We start from the raw sequence: 20,354 nt of genomic DNA, 5'->3' as shown, positions 1-20,354 counted from the left end.
CGCCCCACCCGACCGGAAGTGACGCCAGAGGCGGGCCCGTGCGGCCTGCAGCGGCGAGGCAGCAGCTCCGGCAGCCTCGCGAGGGCGCGGCGGCAGGTGAGTAGCGCGTCCTCGTCCTCCTCGCGCGTGCGCGCCGCGGGGCTCGCGCGGTCCGCCTCCTCCCTGCCTGCAGCTTGTGTCCGCGCCGCCGCGGGGTCCCAGGAGACCCCAGCCCCCAGGGCCCGATCGTGCTCCCGCCCACCGCCCGGCATTGGGGTCCGCGCGTGTCCGCGCCGCCCGGTGGGTGGAGGCGCTCCGAGCAGATCCGACTCCCGCAGCCCGGGCTCCAGTTCAGCCGCGCTTTTCCCCCAGGACAGGATTAACTCCCACCCCTCGTTAGCTGCTCTGGAGGCGAGCCAGCCATTGCTTCATGGGTTGCCTGGGAGTGATTTTAAAATATGCTAAGACAGGATGTCCGTGAGCTCGCCACTGTCAGAGATCCACGTTCTGTTACTAGGACAGCGCCTGTCAGACGACCGGCCCGGTAACCAAAGCTCAGCTGACGGTTACTCATCTATGGGGTGATCGCTCTCTGCAGCCGGTCTTCTAAGCAAAAGCAAGGCAGAGTTGGAAAGGAGGAAGAACGCTGTCCGTCTGTGAGACTTCCAGCTCCCCCGTGAATTGACTGCCTGGGAACTGACAGGCAAATCCTTGCAACCCTATAATTTCAGCCGAGGAGCTTGTGCGATGGGCTTGCCTCCTCCGAGGCTGCTGATTGCCTGGAGAATTCCATGGACAGAGGAGCCTGGCAGGCTACAGTCCATGAGCAAAGAGTAGGACACGACTGAGCGACTCACTCACTCAGGCTGCTGATGTCCTGAGCCTCACCCAGACCTCTCCCCTCCTTTCTTGCACTTTGACTGTGAGCCTGCAGTTACAGCAGCTCAAGGGAACTCAAAAAGTGTGGGGTGGGTGGGGGGGTGAGGCCTGGTTCTCTGTGCTGAGGATTTAGCACTTATCAAGGAATTCCTGTTCTCAAGGAGCTTCAATTCTATGGGAAGATACAGATAGTAAGTACAATAAGTTAGCTAAATTAGGAGCAGGAAAGGGTGAAATGAAAATGGCCCTGTTAGCAACCAAGTGGAGATTTGCTTGGGCATTTTACCAGTTCTCTGAGCCCCTGTTGCACTGCTTCTAGTGCTTTCGGCTTCGAGTGTCAAGTATCTATTAAAACTAGTTCAACCTCTGGAGGGATTCCAGTGCCTTTCATTTAGGAATGTCCAGGGGACCAGAAACAGATGGGGCCAGCAGCTTAAATGAGACCATCAGGACCTGATGATGGCACATGGGGTCTCACTAGTACCACCACCTTCTCACATAGCTCTTTAATCTGTTTATGTGTTGGCTTTCTTCTCAGGTTCTTGACTCTGTCCTACCTGCTTGTATTAGTTATCTGCTGCTCTGTAACAAATCAGCACAAAGTTTAATGTATTAAAACATCAAACATTTATTATCAGTTTCTGTGGGTCAGGAATTCAGGAGTGACTTAGGTGATTATCGTTCAAGGACTCTCATGGGGTTGCAACCAAGATACTGGCTGGGGCCACAGTCCTTTAACGTCTTGATTGGGACTGGAGGTTCTGACTCCAGGATAGCGTGCTCACTCAAGACCTCGGTGCCTTCTGGGCTGTTGGTTGGAGTCCTAATATGCTAGCTTGGGGGGCTTTTGCACAGGGCCCACATCCTCCTCGCCTCAAAGCAGGACGTCAGAGAGGAGAGGATGGTGAAGCCACCACACCTTTATGAACTTGTTTTGCAATTTTGCTGGTTTTTCTGCCACATTCTATCCTGCTAGCATCACTAAGCACATAAGACTTCACCTTTTATTCTTTTAAAAAACGATACGACCAAGGTATATTGGATATGCCTAGAATGTATCTGGTGGGTCTTTAACATATCTAGGAAGCCCCGGTCTAAGCAGAATTTTGGCTGGTTCTGGGTAGTCATGATGGGAAGGAAAGTGTTTCAGGGAAGTTTTAAGGGGCAGAGTAGGCATTTATTTATTTACTTACTTTTTGGCCGTGCTGGGTCTTTGCTGTGGCATTCGGGCTTAGTTACTCTCCAGCCTATGGGGTCTTAGTTCCCCTGCGAGGGGTCGAAGCCACTTTTCCTGCATTGAGAGGCAAATTCTTAACCACTGGACTGCCAGAAAGGTCCTCAAAGACTTCATCTTGAAGGAAAGCACATCAGAGAGCTTGTGAACTTATTTTAAAACCACTCCTGTGGGAAGAGTGCCTCTTCTCTGTAATTCCAGCTGGATCCTAACCCCTGTTAGCTAACTAACCCCTGTTAGCTAACGGACAGCTAACCCTAGAGAAGGAGCTCTCCTCAGAGTTACCAGAACCACAGTCAGCTTGTGGAAAAGTGCATTTACCCAGAGAAAATCCAGGTGCGCTTATAGAGAGAAGGAGTAGATGTCAGGTAGTCAAACTGACCCGACATCTGATACATGCTGTGTATTTCAAACCAGGTTTTAAAAGTCACCTGCTCCTGCACAGTTTATATTTCAAAATAAACTGTTAATAAGTGCATTTATGAAAAAGCCCACAAAAAGAAAAACAGCAACAACAAAAAATGCGTTTATGAATTACTCTTCCAAGAAAAGTTTACAGAGAGAGCATAGGAAGAATTGGACATTTATTGACAGGTGAACATGTGTGTTTATTTTATGCCGTGCACTGTGCTTTATCCTGGGAAAACAAAGGCCACAAAGAAGGGATATCTCTGAAGTTTCTGCCATCTGGGGCAGGTCTCACCAGTGGCTCAGTGAGTAAGGAGCAGTGGCGGGTATGGAGGGGGTGGTCTGGTTTGAGTGGGTGTTTAAGGCCTTACAACTGAGGGAACAGATGCTCGGTGTAGGGTTTGGGGAGAGATGGTCGGCAAGAGCCAGGTGGTGAAAAGACCTGCAGGCAAATTGTGAAGGGTTGGTCAAGAGTTTCAAGCAGGGGAATGACATAATCAGGAGATGTTTTAGAAAGATGTCTCTTGCAGCATGAAGGCAGGTTTTTTTAATCAAGATTTGAGAGGGCTACAGAAATCCAAGTGAGAAGTTATGAAAGTGTGACCTGAAGTAGTTGCTGTTAGTAGGAAGAGCTAATTCAAGAGGTAAGTCAGAATCTACAGGGTTGGTTGGTTGTTTCAAAATGTACTGGATACCTCACTCAAAATCCGTCTTTATAAAACCCACAAACTCAGTGAATTTTGTTCCCTCTCTCACTGTGTTAAATCCTTCATGGAATTTGAATATGGTGTCCAAAAAGAAGAAGAAGAACACTGATTCCTAAATGAATAACCAGGAAGCAGATGTTGAGAGATCAAATGGCATGTCTCCGGAATTGGAGCAACTTTTTTAAAAACTGGAGGTGGGGCATGGTCGAGAAGAGTGCCGGTCTATCGCTCTGTTAGAAACCATTGAACTGGCTGAATGGAAGGATGGGGCTAGTGCTCTCTGCACTCACGAACATCTAAACGTTTGTGTGCCAAAAACTTAAAAAATAAGTAAATTCAAGTGAAGACCAACTTATAGGATTGATGAAAGGTGATCAAATAAGAGTTATTCTTTATCTTCTTAAAAGCTTTGCCTTCCCTAATGTGAGGACAAGAAGCAACACTGGTTTGTGGGGGAAATCAGAGGAAATTAAATCTGTCTTAGAACTCAGGTAAAAGGCTTCTTCCCTGTGATTTTATGGATAAATTTGCAAAACCTTGTTCTGTGTAATAGTCATTCATCTGAAATGCAGGTGGCTAGTCCTCCTTAGCTCACTCTTAGGCAGTGTTCCAGCCACCCTCACCCCCTCTGACATGTGAGGCCTTGAGTCTCGTGAAGGAAAGGAATTTTGCTGAGGTCTGGTCCCTAAGCACTGATCTGCCCGTGAAACACTTGTCTTTATCTGGGAACTGTGAATGATCTTAAAATTTGACCTCATTTGAAAGATGATGAAGGGCATCTTCTTTGTCTTGAGATTATTTGCTTAGTGACAAGAGGAAATAGTTGTTTGGCTGTAACAACTGAACACTGAAGTGGGCATTGTCTGACTTCTGCTTTGCTCAGCCAAAAACCCAGTTTGCCCAGTTGGGTTTTGTGGGCGTCTCTCACATGCATGCCTCTGGTTGAATGCTGTCGGAGCAGTCCTGATGTAAAGACATTCCTAGACTGCTTATGTCTGCCATAGCTGGCTTTGGGGACACACGTTGTGGTACTTGTGCTGTAAGGTGGACTCATGATTACAGGTCAGGAGGTCTGAGCACCAAGACAAGCTCTTGAATGAAGCTTTCTCCCCATGTAACTGACACTTACCCAGTGTCTGCCGTGTGTTTGGCACCGGGAGTCTGGCTACCCTAAAACAGCCTTTGGTCAGTGGCTGTAGGAGGAGTATCATGGGTGCTTTGAAAGAAAAAGGCCGAGTTCTCCGGTGGAAGGTGGCCCGCCCGGTCCATGGGGCTCACACAAAACTTCCTGAGGTTTGACGCGGTCCAGCCGAGGCTCGGAGGATTGAGAGGGCCTCCTGGCAGGGGACCCAGCCCCCCAGAAGACTTGAAAACCAGCCCCCTTACTGGTCAGGTCACAGCACGGCCAAGTGAGCAAAGGCAGTGTGCCCAGAGGACACACGATCAGATGCTGTGTGTTCCATCCTGTATGATCCCTGTCCCTTTGAAATATAACCCTGCTGAGTGTGAGTTAGGGGGAGAGCTTCCCACCGAGAGAAGCCTGCTCCTCCCTCACCCGCGCCTTAAGAGTCTCGCTGGACCTGATCAGTCCTCGATTAAACCTTTTCATGGTTTAATCCAGTGACAAAATCCTTTTGATTTCTCTCAATAACTAGTGAAGCTAAAAGAGTGAGGTTAATCTATAATCAGAGTTTTTTCTGAGTGTTCTCTACATGTTTTTCATGTTTTCTAATTCACAGTTACCTTTGATTAAAATAATATCTGCTTTGTGATGCTGTCACCCTAGTAAGGTCAAGTAATAGAAGCAGCTATTCCTGCGTGAATGGAGGGAGGTGGTCTGTGTCTCCACCAGGACTTCTGGGCAAATACCAGCGGGTGCCTCCTTCCTTCTTGCCTCACAGAGCACACTGTGGTTCCATGTTCTCAAAATTCTCAGCTAAAACCAGAGTTAAGATTTTAAGGCATGCAGTTTAAACAAAAATTTTAGTTACTTTAAGCCAATTTTTAAAAATATGCAAACAGCCTTTCTGTTTGAAGTGCTTAATTTTCAATGTCTGACCTCTTTGATTCGTAGGTTGAAAATTTCTTTAAAAGAATGCTGTGGGGACTCCCCTTTTGGCCCAGTGGCTAAGAATCTGTCTTGCAACGCAGGGCACATGGGTTTGATCCTTGGTTGGGAAACTGAGATCCCACAAGCCTCTCTGCACAACCAAAAAAAGAATGCTGTACATTTGAACATTCTGAAATTGGGCAGGGGGTGGGGGACCTGTTTCTTATTAAACTCCTCTAAAATGATCTCTCCAAAAAAAGTTACCAAATTTTAGTTTAAAAAGTTAACCCCCTGCTTTCATAATCCATGTAGAATTGTGAGGTCCTTCTTGGGGCGATTCTCCCTCTGCCTTGTTAGACTCTTGGTGCTTTCGTTATCCAGCAAACAAAGTTAGGGTGAGGCTTTTTTATTTTTTACTTTTCTGTTGTCTCTGACTCAGTTAACTCTTCTCAGAGAAAGAACTCTTGGAGGAAAAGGAGTTATTTCTTTTCTCCAAATACTGCCTCTTCTTGCCCCTCCAAATGTTAAACTCTTGCTGGGTGTTCTGTCCTTCCCCGCTGGGCGGGAGCACAGGTTTGGCCTTGAGCAGACACGCCCAGGGGAGCTGGGTGAGGCTCCTTAGTGCTGGAGGCGGTGGGCGGGGGGTGGCTTTGAAAAGCCTCACACAGTGATTGCATGTTTATCTCAAGCAGGTGCTTCTTAGACTCATACATTTTACCTTAGCAGATAACATCTTGATGCATTTTCTTTCTTACTTCTCACTTTCCCCTTTATTTCTTTTTTCTGTTGGTTTACTTTCGTAGTTATTTGGGAAGCTCAGAAGCGTCAGGAGAAAAATAACCCAGTGACAAAAAATCCTGTGAATCAGCTTGAATTCTGTCGTTAAGTCCCAGAGCTGCTTAGAAATGACAGAAAAGGACAGGGGTGCAAATGAGGTCAGGATTCAAATCGCTGAGCCTCAGGGCCTTGCCCTTTATTATCTTTTCTGTCTCTGTTGTATCCTAACAGCTGTTATTTGAGGTGAAAGTGAAAGTCACTCAGCTGTGTCTGACTCTTTGTGACCCCATGGACTGTACAGTCCATGGAATTCTCCAGGCCAGAACACTAAAGGTGATGATAGCCTTTACCTTCTCCAGAATCTTCCCAACCCATGGATCGAGCCCAGGTCTCCCGCATTGCAGGTGGATTCTTTACCAGCTGAACCACCAGGGAAGCCCAAGAATACTGGAGTGGGTAGGCTATCTCTTCTCCAGCGGATCTTCCTGACCCATGAATTGAACCGGGATCTCCTGAATTGCAGGTGGATTCTTTACCAGCTGAGCTATCAGGGAAGCCCCATTTGAGGTGAAAGCGGCTTCATTCCCTCGGTGTCTGTGTGCCCAGCGTGGGCTGCGCTGTCCTTCAGCATCTGTTGCCCTTATGCTGATGAGGATGCATACACAAGGCTTCCACATTGAGTTTTGCTGATGTAGAAAATATGCATTCCGTGCCCAGGTTCCAGCGGGCCCGTTACTGAGAGCCGGTCGGTGGGGGGCTGTGGGTCTTTCCTGTGTTGGCAGGTGAGGGGCTAATTAATCAACACACCTGGGTTTGGGCTTCGTTCTGGGGTTAGGGTTGCAGAGGCTTCATTGCGGTATTAGAGGCAAAAGACCTGTTCAGTTCAGTTCAGTTCAGTCGCTCAGTTGTGTCTGACTCTTTGCGACCCCATGAATCACACAACACGCCAGGCCTCCCTGTCCATCACCAACTCCCAAAGTTCACTCAAACTCATGTCCATCGAGTTGGTGATGCCATCCTGTTAAGTTTCTCTGATTCCCTCTTTGTGTGGAATTGAACCAGAGCAGCTGCGATCTGAAACAGACCGGAAAAAAGCCTGGGGTTCACCGACTGACTGATTCGGCTCCAGGGAGACTTTGGGCACTTTACTCTGCATCTGCCAGGCTCAGGGGTCAGTCAGGCTGGCACCTTGAGCCACTCTCAGCGCCTTCAGTTGTGAGTGGTGCTGTGGGTGCCCAGGCCAGGTCCAGGTGTGCCCTCGGCTTTGGGGACCCTGGAGCCCTGCCACGCCCTCACAGGGTCCCCTCCTGCCCGGGCAGGCCCTTCAGGACCTCAGGCACCTGTGCTGTCTTCTTCGGGGACTCACTGTATGTGAGCAGCAGAGAACCAGAGGGATGTTCTCCCCATGGTGCGAAGGGAAGTGATTGCCGTGAGGGGCCTGCAGAAAAGCGATGATTGGTTTGAAATAGGCAGGGTGGAGGTTGGCTCTTCTCAGAGGTCTTTGCAGAAACTCCACTGTGGTTGATGTTCTGCCAAGAACAAGCAGAACAAAGCACAAACAGTTCTCTGACTCTGGAGCAGAAGCTTCGAAATCAGGCAGCTCCAGGGCGGCGCCAGCACTAGGGGAGCTCTGACCCCCCTTCTTTATTATTTTTTAAACTGTGTACTTGGAACTAATTATAGGCTCACAAGATGTTAAAGAAAGCTCGCAGGGCTGGCCCCAGCTGGTGGTGACGTCCAGCGTGGTGTCGGAGACACCATGGCGCAGACCCGCCTCCCCCTGGCCGCCAGCCTCTTCCACACACGCTCCCTTGTCCCTGTGTCTGAGAACGGGGGCGGCGGCAGTGCCATGGGCATGTGAACCCCCCACCTGACACAAGAGCCCCGCCTGGCCTGTAGGGACCCAGGAAAGAGGAGGAGTCCAGGGAGTGGTTTAGAGTCTTTCCCCAGTCTTCCCTCTGTGCAACCAGCTTGTTTCCAGGTGAGTCAAGTCTTGTTACTTGGTAAGGTTTCTCTCCTAAGAACACAAACCTTCCCCAGGAAGGAGCACAGTATTGTTACAAAATATCTTTAACTTGAACTCTGTTAATGATTAAAAGGAAAAAAGTTATTCAGAGTAACTAGAGTGAGCTCTTGACTCAGGGAGCGGTGTGTGGCCTTCTGGCTCCCAAGGGGGATAGGCAGCAGAGCTTAGGGCCAGCGCTGCTTCAGCCTCCAGCTGGCCCTGGCCCACCCCGGTGCACTGTTACCTCACAGGAGCTGAAACGGCTCTCGAAGACACTGCGAGGTAGAGCTCAGTATTTCACTTTCCGGAGCGGTTTATTACTGGCCCGAGTATCAAAACTCTGTGCAGGCAGGCTCTGCCTGAGGTGAGGGCGGTGGCCTGCGGCTTGCTCACAGGCGTGACCTGAGGCTTGGGGCCTGCGTGGCTACACAGCAGGATGGAGAGCCTTGCACGTGACATGTGCTTACATGGGACTAGTCTGTCCATGCTGCCTGCCGTGCTGTCTCTGGACTCCTCCAGGGCCCTGGTGGGAGGGTGCGGGGCTGGAAACGGGGCTGGCCCAGGGGGTGGGCGGTCCACAGTGGATGGACAACCGGAGGGGTGACCAGCTTGCCCCAGGAGCATCCCACTGAGAGAGCCCAAGGCAGAGCCTGGTGCCAGCCCCGACTGCCCCTGGCTGTGGGCCGGCCGAGCCCCAGACACCTCCCCGGTGCCCACCAATTTCAGAGTTTGGCTCTCCGGCTCCCCTCAATTCTGGCATTGTCTGCGTGACTTAGTCACTGAACCACGCAAACAACAACTTCTTTCCAACAAATTCTGTTTCTACCAACATTAGCTGCGGTATTTTGGCAAACAGGAACCTTGGGTGGTGTAGCGAGGTTGGACCGGCACCTTGGACAGGACACCAGAGGGCCTGCACCTGTCATGGGCTGCAGCTCTGGGGGCAGGCGGTAGCCTCCTGTACACGGTTTTTCATTAATGGTCTTTAGACGCTGGGAAGGCTTACGTGTAAAAGAGGGATTAGATGTGACTCCACAGCACAAATCTGGGCCGGAAGCTGGTCATGGGAGGCAGATTTCAGCTCACAATAGAGCAGGTTCCCAGCAACCATGCCTGTGCGTCCCCGCCGTCTGCAGGCCCCACACCATTCCTGTGCCATGCCCACAGGACAGCATTGTGCTCAGTGTCATTTAATACTTTAGTCGCCTCACTTTTTCTGGGTTTGATATACTTGATGAGAACTGCCCGCAGGGTCAGGGACACAGAGCTTGGGAGGTGGCCGCATCCCAAGTACCTGTGGCCGGGGTGGGGGGCGCAGCATCCCCACCCTGACTCCCACAGCTGTGCTGCTGCTCCAGATGCCAAAGCAGGGCTGAAAATGCCCACCACTTGGCAAAACAGGTAAACCTACCAGCATGAGGGCGCCTGTTTGAAACGCCCGGTGTTGATGACCTGTCTGTGGGCCGGCTTCCCAGACCCTCTCTCCTGGCACCCCCCTCCTCCCCGCAGTCAGATGCTGGGCTGAGAGGAGGCCCTGGTCACAAGCCTTGCTCCATTTCCTGTGTCAGGCTCATTTCCTTGACAGGCTCACCTTTTCACAATGTGAAAACTCCTGTCTCAACACTGAGGAGAAGGCGCAGACGTCTGGTTTTTAAGTTGTGGCAATGTCCACATAACATGGACATTACTATCGGTGACGTTTAGTACACACGCGAGGTCTACAGCCGTCGTTACATCACAGGACAGAGCAGCGCCCGCTAGCAGTCGCCTCCTCAGCCCCTGGCACCCACTCACCTACTTTCCGCCTCAAGGGAGCTGCCTGCTCTGGACACACTGAATGAAGCCATTCAGTGTGTGACTGTGTCTGCATAGTCTCACCAAGGGAGTGTTCACAGCCGTGTAATACTCCGTCACGTGGGCAGACCCGTGCTGGGGTTGTTCTAACAATGAAGCTCTGAGTGTCTGTGTGCAGGTCGTCTGGGTCTCCAGGGGGGACACCCAGGAGTGGCGCTGCTGGGCAGACCACTGCCCCCTGTCTGACCATCTGAGGAGCCGCCAGGCCGCCTCCACGGCAGCTGCCACGATGCCCACCCCCCTGCCACACAGCACTGTTTACCCAGGGTCCCCACCTCCCCCTGCACTCCTACATTTTTTCACTTTATTACTAAAGCCGCTCTAGTGGGTGTATATATAGGTTTTTATTATATAAATAGAGAAAAGCTGTTAAATGGAGAAAGTCAAAAGTTTATACAGGGAATCGGCCCTCTCTGTGGCCTCCTCCCGCTTCCCTGACCCACCCCGTGGGAGCCCGTCCACCATCCTGGTTTTAACCTCCAGCAGGGCCTCCCTGCAGATGAGCATTTCACCCACTCAGACCCTGTGATCCCCTGCGTCCTCTCAATGTGAGCTGTGTCCGTTAGGATGCTGGTTTGGCTGTTTAAAAAGGATCAAAATAACAAATACTTGGCCTTACACAAGAAAGAAGTGTGGGGCTTCCCTGGTAGTCCAGTGGTTTATCTCCACTGCAGGGGGCTCGGGTTCAATCCCTGGCAGGGGAACTGAGATCCCATGTGTCAAGAGGCATGGCCAAAAACTAAAATAACAGCAGTGTGTTTCCTTCTCACACAACAAAGAGCTCGGGGCTTGGTGGTGGTTTGCAGCTGTCTGTGGTTCACCTCTTCAGAATGGTTTTGCACCGTGCTCTCCAAGCCAGCCTCCCCGGGTTCCCTCTCTGCCCACACTTGGAGCACTTGGCGAGGGGGCAGGAAGGAGGGAGGTGGCCCCCACCCTCGTCTCCAGCAACAGTCAGCTTGCTGCGCTGTGTGTCAGAAGCTGTACCTGTGCACTCCGTGTCTTCAGCACTCTAAGCCTCAGCCTCCTCAACGCTGTTCCCTTTCGCAGGGACGGACGCAGGCCCCAGCAGGTCTCGCCCAACGCCCAGGTCACACCGTGAGTAAGCACAGCCCCTCCCTAGGGTCTGGCCCTGTCTCCGGGCAGGTGGGAGGTGGTCAGAGGTGCCTCAATTCATGGTTAACGTTTAACCTGTGCTTTGCTGTAGTCTCGCCTGGCTGGCCTAACCCGGGTCAGCAGGCGGGAGCCGTTGTGCCTGCTGCCTCTGAGACCACGGTCTCCCGGCTCAGAGCCCTCCTCCAGAGGAGCCCTGATGCTGTCTGTTGCCTCTCCTGGCTGGTGGGCCACGGCCACGCCAGCTCCTGACCACCTCTCCTTCTGTCGCCGCCGCAGTGGCCGGGAGGTGAACTCAGGGATGTGCACACGATGACGGACAGCAAGGACCTGGAGGCTGAGATCCACCCGCTGAAGAGTGAGAACAGGAAGGTGCCGGAGAGCGTGGGGGGCCCAGCGGGAAAGGAGCCCCGTGGGGCACCGGCCCCGCAGACACGCCTCTCACGCTGCCGGACTGCAGCCTTCTTCCTCTCTCTGTTTGCCTGCCTCCTCGTGGTGTTCGTGGTCTCCTTCATCATCCCGTGTCCAGACCGGCCGGCGTCGCAGGGCATGTGGAGGGTCGATTACAACACGGCAGGTGTGGGCGGCGGGGGCGCCGAGGGACCCTGGGTGCCCTCGGGTCTCGGGAATGGGAGTGCCCTAGGGATGGTAGGTGGGGTCGGGAAAAGAAAGGGGCCCGTGTGGTTACTTTCCTGAATTAAAAAGATACTAGCAAGAGAGCATCTGGCAGAATAGACGCAGAGAAGACCATCCCAAAGGCGAGAGCCAGGCCACGGGCCTCCTGATGGGCTCCAGCTCACCCTGCCGTCCAGCGCCCATGATCTGGGCCTTCAGCTGAATCGGCTTCCTGGACGTGTCCCTGCCCGCCGGGTCTGTCCCGCGCCAGGGCCTGCGTGCTCAGTCTAGCAGCGCTTCTTTGAACAGACGAAGCCCTCTCTCGTGGAATAGGGCTTCCCTCATGGCTCAGCTGGTAGAGAATCCGCCTGCAGTGCAGGAGACCTGGATTCCATCCCTGGGTTGGGAAGATCCCCTGGAGAAGGGAAAGGCTCCCCACTGCAGTATTCTGGCCTGGAGAATTCCACAGACTGTATAGGCCATGAGGTCACAAAGAGTTGGACACGACTGAGCGACTTTCACTTTCTGGTGGAATAAGGGAAATTTCTTCCATGAGCCCCACTTACAGTCGGTTCTGTTCAGAATTTGGTGCCTAATTTTGAGAGCGAGCAGTAACGTGCTTCTGTGGTGATGTTTGTCAGGTTTACTGAGAGATAAGCCATGTATCATAATATCCACCTGTGTTGAGCGCATGACTCGGTGACTTTTAGTCAGTTGAAGGCCTGATACCTGGGCAGCTGTCTCTGCATCCAGCATTGAGACCGTCCCCTCATTCCTACCTGGCTCCTCGCCATGGCCTGTCCCCACCACCGGCTCCTGTCTGCATGCACTTGCCAGTCCTGGACATTTCATGTGAATGAAATCCTGTAAGACACATCTTTGCTTCTCCTACGAGTTTATCCGTGTGCTCGCATGTTCCTTTGTGTGGACAGAGTGATCATCCACTGAGCTGCTAGTGACCATTTGCATCATTTCAGCTCCTGACTTTCATGAATAACATTGCTATGAACATTTGTGTACAAATCCTTGTGTGGATGCGTCCTGTTTTTCTTGGGAAGAGCGGCAGGAACAGGGTTGTTGAACCTCACACTAAGTTTGGTTTGACTCCGGTCCCTTCCAGGCCTCTGTTTCATGTCCCCATTGACCGACACGCGTCGTGGTCTTTGCCGTGTGGCCTTCCTCGTGGGTGGGAAGTGGTATCTCCCTGTGGTTTGCGTTTCCCTGTTGACTGGCAATGTTCACGTGAATTATTGGCTGGTCTTATTCCTTCTGTGGTGAGCGTCTATTCATATCTTCCGCTCACTTGAAAATATGATCGTTTTATTGTTAACACAACATTGTTAATCAAATATATGTCAATCAAATTTTTAAGGTTTTTATATTAATATCTTTCAGGTACAAGTCTTCCATCACATATATGATGTGCGAATATGTGTGACTCATCTGGGGCTTGTCTTTTCATTCTCTTTAGGGTGTCTGCTGAAGCACAAAAGTTTTAAATTTCAATGAAATCAAATGTACCCATTATTTAGTGTGGATTATGCTTTTGGTGTCTAAGAACTCCTTGCCTAAGTTAGGACCATGAAGATTTTCTCCGGGTTTTCCCGTTATAGTTCTCGCTCTGCCATTGAGCCCTGGGATCCATTCTGAAGTTGCCTGCGCTCCCAGCCCGCCTGCCCAGAGGGTACACGCGTTTTCAGTCCCTCTGGCAGGAAGCTGCTGCTTTCTGATCTTTCCCCGTGTGGTCCCCGGCTGACAGAGGGTGGGCAGCCCAGTGCTCTGGTTATGTGTCTACAATCAGTGCTTCTCCAATAATGTGTGCCTTTAGTCTGCTCCCAGAGTCCTGAAATGGGAGCTTTTCACAATTCTGTCTCAATTTACCGTTATTTTTGGAGGAGACGGTTTATTTGCCAAGCTCTTCACCACTTAATTCTGAAAGTCTTATGTCTGCTATTCAGTTTTATTTTTGTGGTAAAATGCACATCACCAAAAAAATTGCCATTTTAGAGTAAACAACTGAGTGACATTCATTCAGAAGACCGCGTGACCATCATCGCTTTTTTCAAAACTTTTGTCATCTCAGAAGTTCTGTGGCCAATACAGGGCGACTCTCCACCCGCCTCCCTGCCTAAGCCGTCCTGCCCTCTGTGCTGCTTCATCTCTGGGGGGAGCCTGTGCTCAGCCCCTCACGTGACTGGGGTGTCTTTTGTGACTGGGGTGTCTTTTGTGACTGTGACTGGGGTGTCTTCTGTGGCTGGGGTGTCTTTTGTGGCTGGACTGAGGTGTCTTGTGGCTGGGGTGTCTTTTGTGGCTGTGACTGAGGTGTCTTTTGCATTTGGGGTGTCTTTTGTGGCTGGGGTGTCCTTTGTGACTGTGACTGGGGTGTCTTCTGTGGCTGTGACTGAGGTGTCTTTTGTACTGAGGTGTCTTTTGTGACTATGACTGGGGTGTCTTTTGTGACTGTGACTGAGGTGTCTTTTGTGGCTGGGGTGTCTTTTGTGACTGGGGTGTCTTTTGTGACTGAGGTGTCTTTTGTGGCTGTGACTGAGGTGTCTTTTGTGGCTGGGGTGTCTTTTGTGGCTGTGACTGAGGTGTCTTTTGTGACTGTGACTGGGGTGTCTTTTGTGGCTGGGGTGTCTTTTGTGACTGTGACTGAGGTGTCTTTTGTGACTGAGGTGTCTTTTGTGACTGTGACTGAGGTGTCTTTTGTGACTGAGGTGTCTTTTGTGACTGTGACTGAGGTGTCTTTTGTGACTAGGGTGTCTTTTGTGACTGTGACTGAGGTGTCTTTTGTGACTAGGGTGTCTTTTGTGACTGTGACTGAGGTGTCTTTTGTGACTGAGGTGTCTTTTGTGACTGTGACTGAGGTGTCTTTTGTGACTAGGGTGTCTTTTGTGACTGTGACTGAGGTGTCTTTTGTGACTAGGGTGTCTTTTGTGACTGTGACTGAGGTGTCTTTTGTGGCTGGGGTGTCTTTTGTGGCTAGGGTGTCTTTTGTGACTGGGATGTCTTTTGTGGCTGGGGTGTCTTTTGTAACTGGGATGTCTTTTGTGGCTGGGGTGTCTTTTGTGGCTGTGACTGAGGTGTCTTTTGTGACTGTGACTGGGGTGTCTTTTGTGGCTGTGACTGAGGAGTCTTTTGTGACTGTGACTGGGGTGTCTTTTGTGGCTGGGGTGTCTTTTGTGGCTGTGACTGAGGTGTCTTTTGTGACTGTGACTGGGGTGTCTTTTGTGGCTGGGGTGTCTTTTGTGACTGGCTGACTACACTCGAGGCTCATCCATGCTGCAGCCTGATGCAGAATTTCGCTCTTTTTTTATGGGTGGATAACAATCTGTTTTATGGATGGATCACATTTTGTTTATTCTTCGACCCATGGACACCTGGCGTATTTCCACGTTTTGGCTTTTGTAAGTAACAAAGCTGTGAACGTTCCTGTACAAGTGAGTACTTGAGTCCCTGCTTTTTTATGCTGTCTGTACACCCAAAGAATGGAAGTGCTGGAGCTAAGGCTGATTCTGTGTTAACTTTCTGAGAAACTGCTGGGCTGTTTTTCACGGCAGCTGCCGCATGTTCCATCCCCAGCAGCACAGGACGAGGGCTCCGGGCTGGAAACTCCGGTTTTCTTTTATTTTCATGATCGCCGTCCTAATGAGTAGGAGATGGTGTCTCTTCACAGTTTTGATGTGCTTCCCTTATTACTAGTGAAGTTGAGTGTCTTTCTGTGAGTTTATGAACTATTTGTACATCTTCTTAGGAAAAACATCTTTCCCAGTCCCTTGCCTATTTTTGACTTGGGTTGTTTTGTTGTTGTGCACTCTGGATCCTCCCTCTCAGATGCACGGTTTGCAGACGCCTCACCCCCTTCTGTGACTCTCTTCTCCCTCTCCTGACAGTGCCCCTGATCCAGTCCAGTTTACCTGTTCTTCCCTTTTGTCGCCTGTGCTGTTTCTTTTGTTGGTTTACCCCTATGTTTCTTTTTCTAAGAGTTTTATAGTTCTGGCTCTTCAGTTTAGGTCTTTGATCCATTTTAAGGAAATTTTTGTATCCAGAGTGAGGTAAGGGCCACATTTCATTTCGTTAGATGTCAGATTTTAAAGCATGTAGTTTGTCATCTGAGTCCTTGAATGGAGGAAGGGGTAGCCCCTGCGAGTGTGGACTCCAGATCTCAGGCTAATTAGGGCAGGCCTCGGCCCTGATAGAAGGTGCTGCCCAGGTGTCCTTAGCACCTGATGCCCCCTTTGGAGGGCGTGGGGTCACCAGCCCACGGAGGCGTCACTGCCCTGCTTTCCTCCGTGCGCAGCCGCACCCAGCTCCGGCCCCATGTCACAGAGTGGGGCACGCCAGGCCTGGCCTGGGAAAGTGACTGGTGTTTCCTTTCCAGTTGCCTACGACTTTCTGGCCACAGAAGACGTGAACAAGGACAAGATCCAGGATATTCTCTTTCTTTATAAAAACACCAACAGCAGCCGCAGCAATTCCAGCCTCTCCTGTGCTGATGAAGGTACGTTTTGTTTTTATCCCAAAGCTGAGCGCTCCCTGCAGAGGAGGAGGGGGTCCCCTGGCCCACTCGGGGTTTGGGGGAGGCAGCTAGCAAAAGGCCTGGACATGCCGACATTGCCCCCTTCCCATCTGACCCCCGGGGGCTCGGGGCCGAGGCCCAGGGTCACGCTGCAGCCAGCGACTCCCCTCCCTCCAGGCTTTTCCTGCCCCTGCACCTTTGTGGCTGCTGTGTCCGGGGCCAGCGGCAGCATCCTCTGGGAGAGGCCTGTGGCCCAGGACGGGGCCTTCGTGGAGTGTGGCATCCTTCAGCCCAGGGGCAGCACAGCGCCCTCTGCCTGCATTATCCTCGGCAGGCCCGGCCCTCTCATCGCTGTGGACACGCTCACAGGTGGGCTGCTCCCTGCAGCAGGCTCCCCCCAGGCTCGAGGGTCTCAGGGCTGCACGTTCCGCAGGGGTCAGCTCGCCCTCCCCAGGGGCAGCAAGTCTGGACAGGAGGGAAGGCAGAGGCCTGGGGGCCGTGAGGAGTCACACTCCATTGTCCTCCCCTCCAGTGCGGCTGCGGGCACCTGGGGCGGGGGGAGCAGGGTGTGCTGCCGGTCCAGCTCAAGCCCCGAGGCACATACGCGCCTTAAAGACAACAGGCCCAGGACCCTTTCCAAGGCCCTGAGGAATCCTGTGCCTTGACACTAGGGTGGTCCAAGGTGGCACTTGCTTTATAAGCTGTGGTTTTAAGGACAGGCAGGAAAATAAAGAGGAAATGTTTTAAGAACATGTCTAAATACGAACGCGGGCAGGTTGTACCTGGGTCAGATGCCGTCAGGTTAGCACCTGCAGTCCCCGGGTCCCTGCCAGCCTACAACTTCATTCTTGCCCGGTGTGTGCACGTGTGTGACCCCAGAGAGCAGCGGTGAGCCAGGCCCTGCCCACCCGGGAAGGGGAGGTCCACACCGGCCAACCTGCAAGCACGATGCGGGCAAAGGAGGGGCCTGCCACCAGAAGGACACTGTTGACAGTGCCTGCGGGCACAGTCACAGTGCTTGGGTCGGGTCCTGTGTTCCGTTTCAGGGAAGACTCTGTGGAGCCAGCCCAGCAGCTTCGGGGGAAACGCGTCCATCCTGAGCCCTCTGCTCCGCGTGCCTGACCTTGATGCCGATGGGGCCCCAGACCTGCTGGTCCTCATCCAGGAAGAGAACCAGGTACTGTCCCATCCCAGCTGTGCGGCCTCCCCATCAGGGCCTCGTCTGGGGCCTTGAGACTGGCAGAGAGTGCGCTCCCCACCAGAGCCACAGGCGCAGCTCTGAGAACGGCGCAGACGGCCCCACGTCCCCCAGCCTCGTCCGCCCCGGATGCCCCACTGGCAGCCTGAGCCCCGTCTCCTCCGCGCATGCTGCAGGTCAATGGCTCCATCTACTCGGGTGGCACTGGGCAGCAGGTCAGCCCCCCGGACAGCCTGGGTGTGGACGGGACCAGCGGCTCCATCCTCCACGTCACCAGGGCAGGGGCCCACTATGTCCTCGTCCCCTGCGGTACGTGGCGCCCCCGGCCCCAGGATGGCCTCCTTCACGCGCCTGCTGGCACCCAGGTGGAGGCGGGTGTGGGGCTGGCTATGCCTCCAGGGATGGAAGGGCCTCGCCCGCTGATGGGGGACCAGGCTTTTCTGTGTTCCCAGGCACTGTCCTCTGCAGCCGCTCCGTGAAGGGCCTGTACGAGAAGGTCAGCAGGAGGGACAGCCCACTCAAGAGCGACCCCCTCTGGGAGGACATGCTCAGTGCTGCTTCGCACAGGCTGGTTGTGCACAGGTGCGGGGAGCTAGGAGCCATGGGGGCACAGGCCGTGTGCCAGGGATCTAGGGTCACCCTGGGCTCAAACTCAGAAACCTGTCGCATAGAAATGGAATAAAAACTGGGAGAAGATGGGTACCCCCGGGCTTGCTGGTCCTTGCATCCAGCGAGGGTCTCTTGTTATCCTGAAACTGGAGAATCAAGAAACGTGAGGCTGCGCCCTGGGAGCCCCACAGGCACGCTGGGGAGTGGGAGGAGAGGACGCAGAGCATCCCTCCCCACCCTTGCGGGGGCCCCGTCCCACTCCTTCTGCCCCTGCAGCTCGGGGGCCATCCGCTACCTGATGAACGTGCCGGGGAAGGTGGGCGATGACCTGCTTCTTGTGAGTGCCGACGCCTGCGTGCTGCTGGATGGGCAGGACCTGACGCCCAGGTGGACCTTCGGGACAACCCAGGTCCTGAGGTATGGGGTCCTTCTGCAGGGAGCCGGGCCCCCCCAGCCTGTCCCCCTGCAGAGACCTGGGGACAACGCCACTGCCTGTCACCTGGTGCCACCCTGCTGGGGGGGGGGTTGAGACCCCCCTGGTGACAGCAGCCCCTCCTCGCTGACACACCCCCATCCTGGGCACCTCCTCACAGAGGCCCTGCATGAGCTGCCTCTCTGCTCTCCTTCCAGAAAACCTGTTCTCGGCCAGTACAAACCCGACACCCCAGCCGTGCTCATCGAGAACGGAACCGGCTCTGACAGACAGGTCAGCAGCACCTCCTCTGGCCTCAGCTTTACTTGCAGCTGGGAGCGGGACCAGGGTCCTGCGAGCTGCCCTCAGGGCCGCAACCTGTCCTCCGCCCCCAACAGGTGCTGCTCCTGGACCTCGGTTCCGGGGCCATCCTATGGAGCCAGGCCCTTCCAGGCCTCCTTGGGGACCCGCCATCCGCCAGCCTGCCCACCGCAGACCACCGCTCCGCCTTTTTCTTCTGGGGCATCCACGAGCCGACTGACTCCAACCAGACGGTAGAGTCTTGGGTCCTGGCTGACAACGTGGGGCAGACCCAGAGGCTGGGGGCACGCAAGGAGACAGAATCCCCCAGGGTAGGCAAAGACGAGGGGGGCTGGGAGACGGGGGTGGCCAGGCAGCAGCTGGAAGACCCCGAGGAGGGTCAGGCAGGGAAGGGGGTCAGAAGGTAGGTGCAGAGCTGGCGCTGGTGTTTCCTGGGACCCCGGTGGACACAGCTCCGGGTGGGGCCTCGGTCATGAGCATCGGCCTTACCCTCCACCCCACACTCACATAGGAGCCCAGAGCCGCCGGGTGCCGCCTGTACATGCTCCACCCCACGCTGCCCAGCGTCCTGCTGGAGCTTGACAGCGTCTCCACACCCATCGTCACCTTCCAGGGTGAGTGCGCCCCCGTGGGCCGGGGCCTGCAGCCGCAGGAGGCCCGCACTGGCCAGCCCCCCGCCCTGACTGCTGTGTCCCTACAGTGGTTCTGCTGGAGCCGGGCCGCCACGCTGCCTGCATTCTTCTGACGGGTCCAGCCAGCCCCAACTTGCCCGGCCTGGTCTCCGTGACCAAACAAAAGGTGCAGGACCTCGTCCTGGGCGGCAGGGTGGTCCGCCTGGCCGAGGGTGGCCCCGAGAGCGACCAGGCCATCCGGGACAGGCTCTCCCGCCTGCGGTACCGGAGTGAGGCCTAGATAGGCCGACAGCCCACGGGGAGGAGGCCGCTGCAGTCCCACGTCCCGCGACTTCGGTCCATCACTGACTCAGTCTGCGCGCTGACCCCTGACCTGGCCACACCCTCTGCACAGGTCCCGCCACCCCAGGGACACTCAGACCCTCACTCAGTCCCTCATCCGAGCCCTTTGGGGTTTCCCTGGGCAGGGTCCAGGCCAACAGCAGCTCACCCTTGCCCCTCCACGCCTGGCCAGAGACACAGCCTACTAAGTCCCCTCCCTCTTCCGTCTGAGCCTTGCCTTCTCCGCACTGTCTCCCTGGGTCACGGCTCCTCAGTGGGTGGTAGGCCACTCCAGACCCCCACATGGTTGTGGTGAGTTACCCAGACAGCCCCTGACGGGGCCACGAGGAATGGGCCTGGGAGAAGAATGTGCCGTGAGGAGCTGTGAGTGCCCTGAGGACCTGGCCTGGCATATACCTGGCTCCATGTGCACCCCTGGATACACACCAGGGCTCCTTGCCCCTCAGGGGTCCCTGCATCCCTGACTGTGGCCGGCGGCCCCTCCTTCCTGGTGCTGGGACATCCCCCCACCCCAGTTGGTGTCACCTCTGTGCCTTGTTCGCCCCAGACTTCCTGGTGCTGCGGGGCTCTGCCACAATTGGACAGGAGCACGCAGCCTGATGGCCCTGGGCACTTCGGGGAGAAATCAGAATAAACACTGGTTTTGCACCATTGGGAAAGCCCTATATGTGCCTATGTCTCTGCTGAATTGGTGGGAAGTCCG

General features: G+C 54.0%; 1 protein-coding gene across 5 annotated transcripts; it reads left to right on the top strand.

Moving 5' to 3' along the window:
* Positions 1-4: 4 nt before the first annotated feature.
* FAM234A (family with sequence similarity 234 member A) lies at positions 5-20,316 on the top strand. 5 transcript variants are annotated; one of them, XM_088832834.1, is made up of 13 exons: positions 5-96; positions 10,941-10,992; positions 11,283-11,580; positions 16,000-16,119; positions 16,315-16,506; positions 17,184-17,314; positions 17,512-17,644; positions 17,770-17,917; positions 18,221-18,361; positions 18,575-18,650; positions 18,755-18,910; positions 19,189-19,291; positions 19,378-20,316. In XM_088832834.1, the coding sequence occupies exons 3-13, from the start codon at positions 11,316-11,318 to the stop codon at positions 19,587-19,589; spliced, it is 1,677 nt and encodes a 558-aa protein (XP_088688960.1). In that variant the 5' UTR covers positions 5-96; positions 10,941-10,992; positions 11,283-11,315; the 3' UTR covers positions 19,590-20,316. The 5 variants fall into 5 exon arrangements, with proteins under 5 accessions (XP_088688960.1, XP_088688961.1, XP_055264974.1 ...); XM_088832835.1 differs by having other exon boundaries at positions 11-96; positions 10,941-10,988; positions 11,283-11,550; XM_055408999.2 differs by having other exon boundaries at positions 11-96; positions 10,941-10,988; positions 17,788-17,917.
* Positions 20,317-20,354: the final 38 nt, after the last annotated feature.

The sequence above is a fragment of the Moschus berezovskii genome, chromosome 27, assembly GCF_049115385.1.
Source record: "Moschus berezovskii isolate FMDL1 chromosome 27, NW_MosBer_1.0, whole genome shotgun sequence".
In the NCBI taxonomy this organism is placed as follows: Eukaryota; Metazoa; Chordata; class Mammalia; order Artiodactyla; family Moschidae; genus Moschus; species Moschus berezovskii.
Note: the sequence above shows the minus strand (reverse complement) of the source record. Positions and strands in the feature narration are given on the sequence as shown.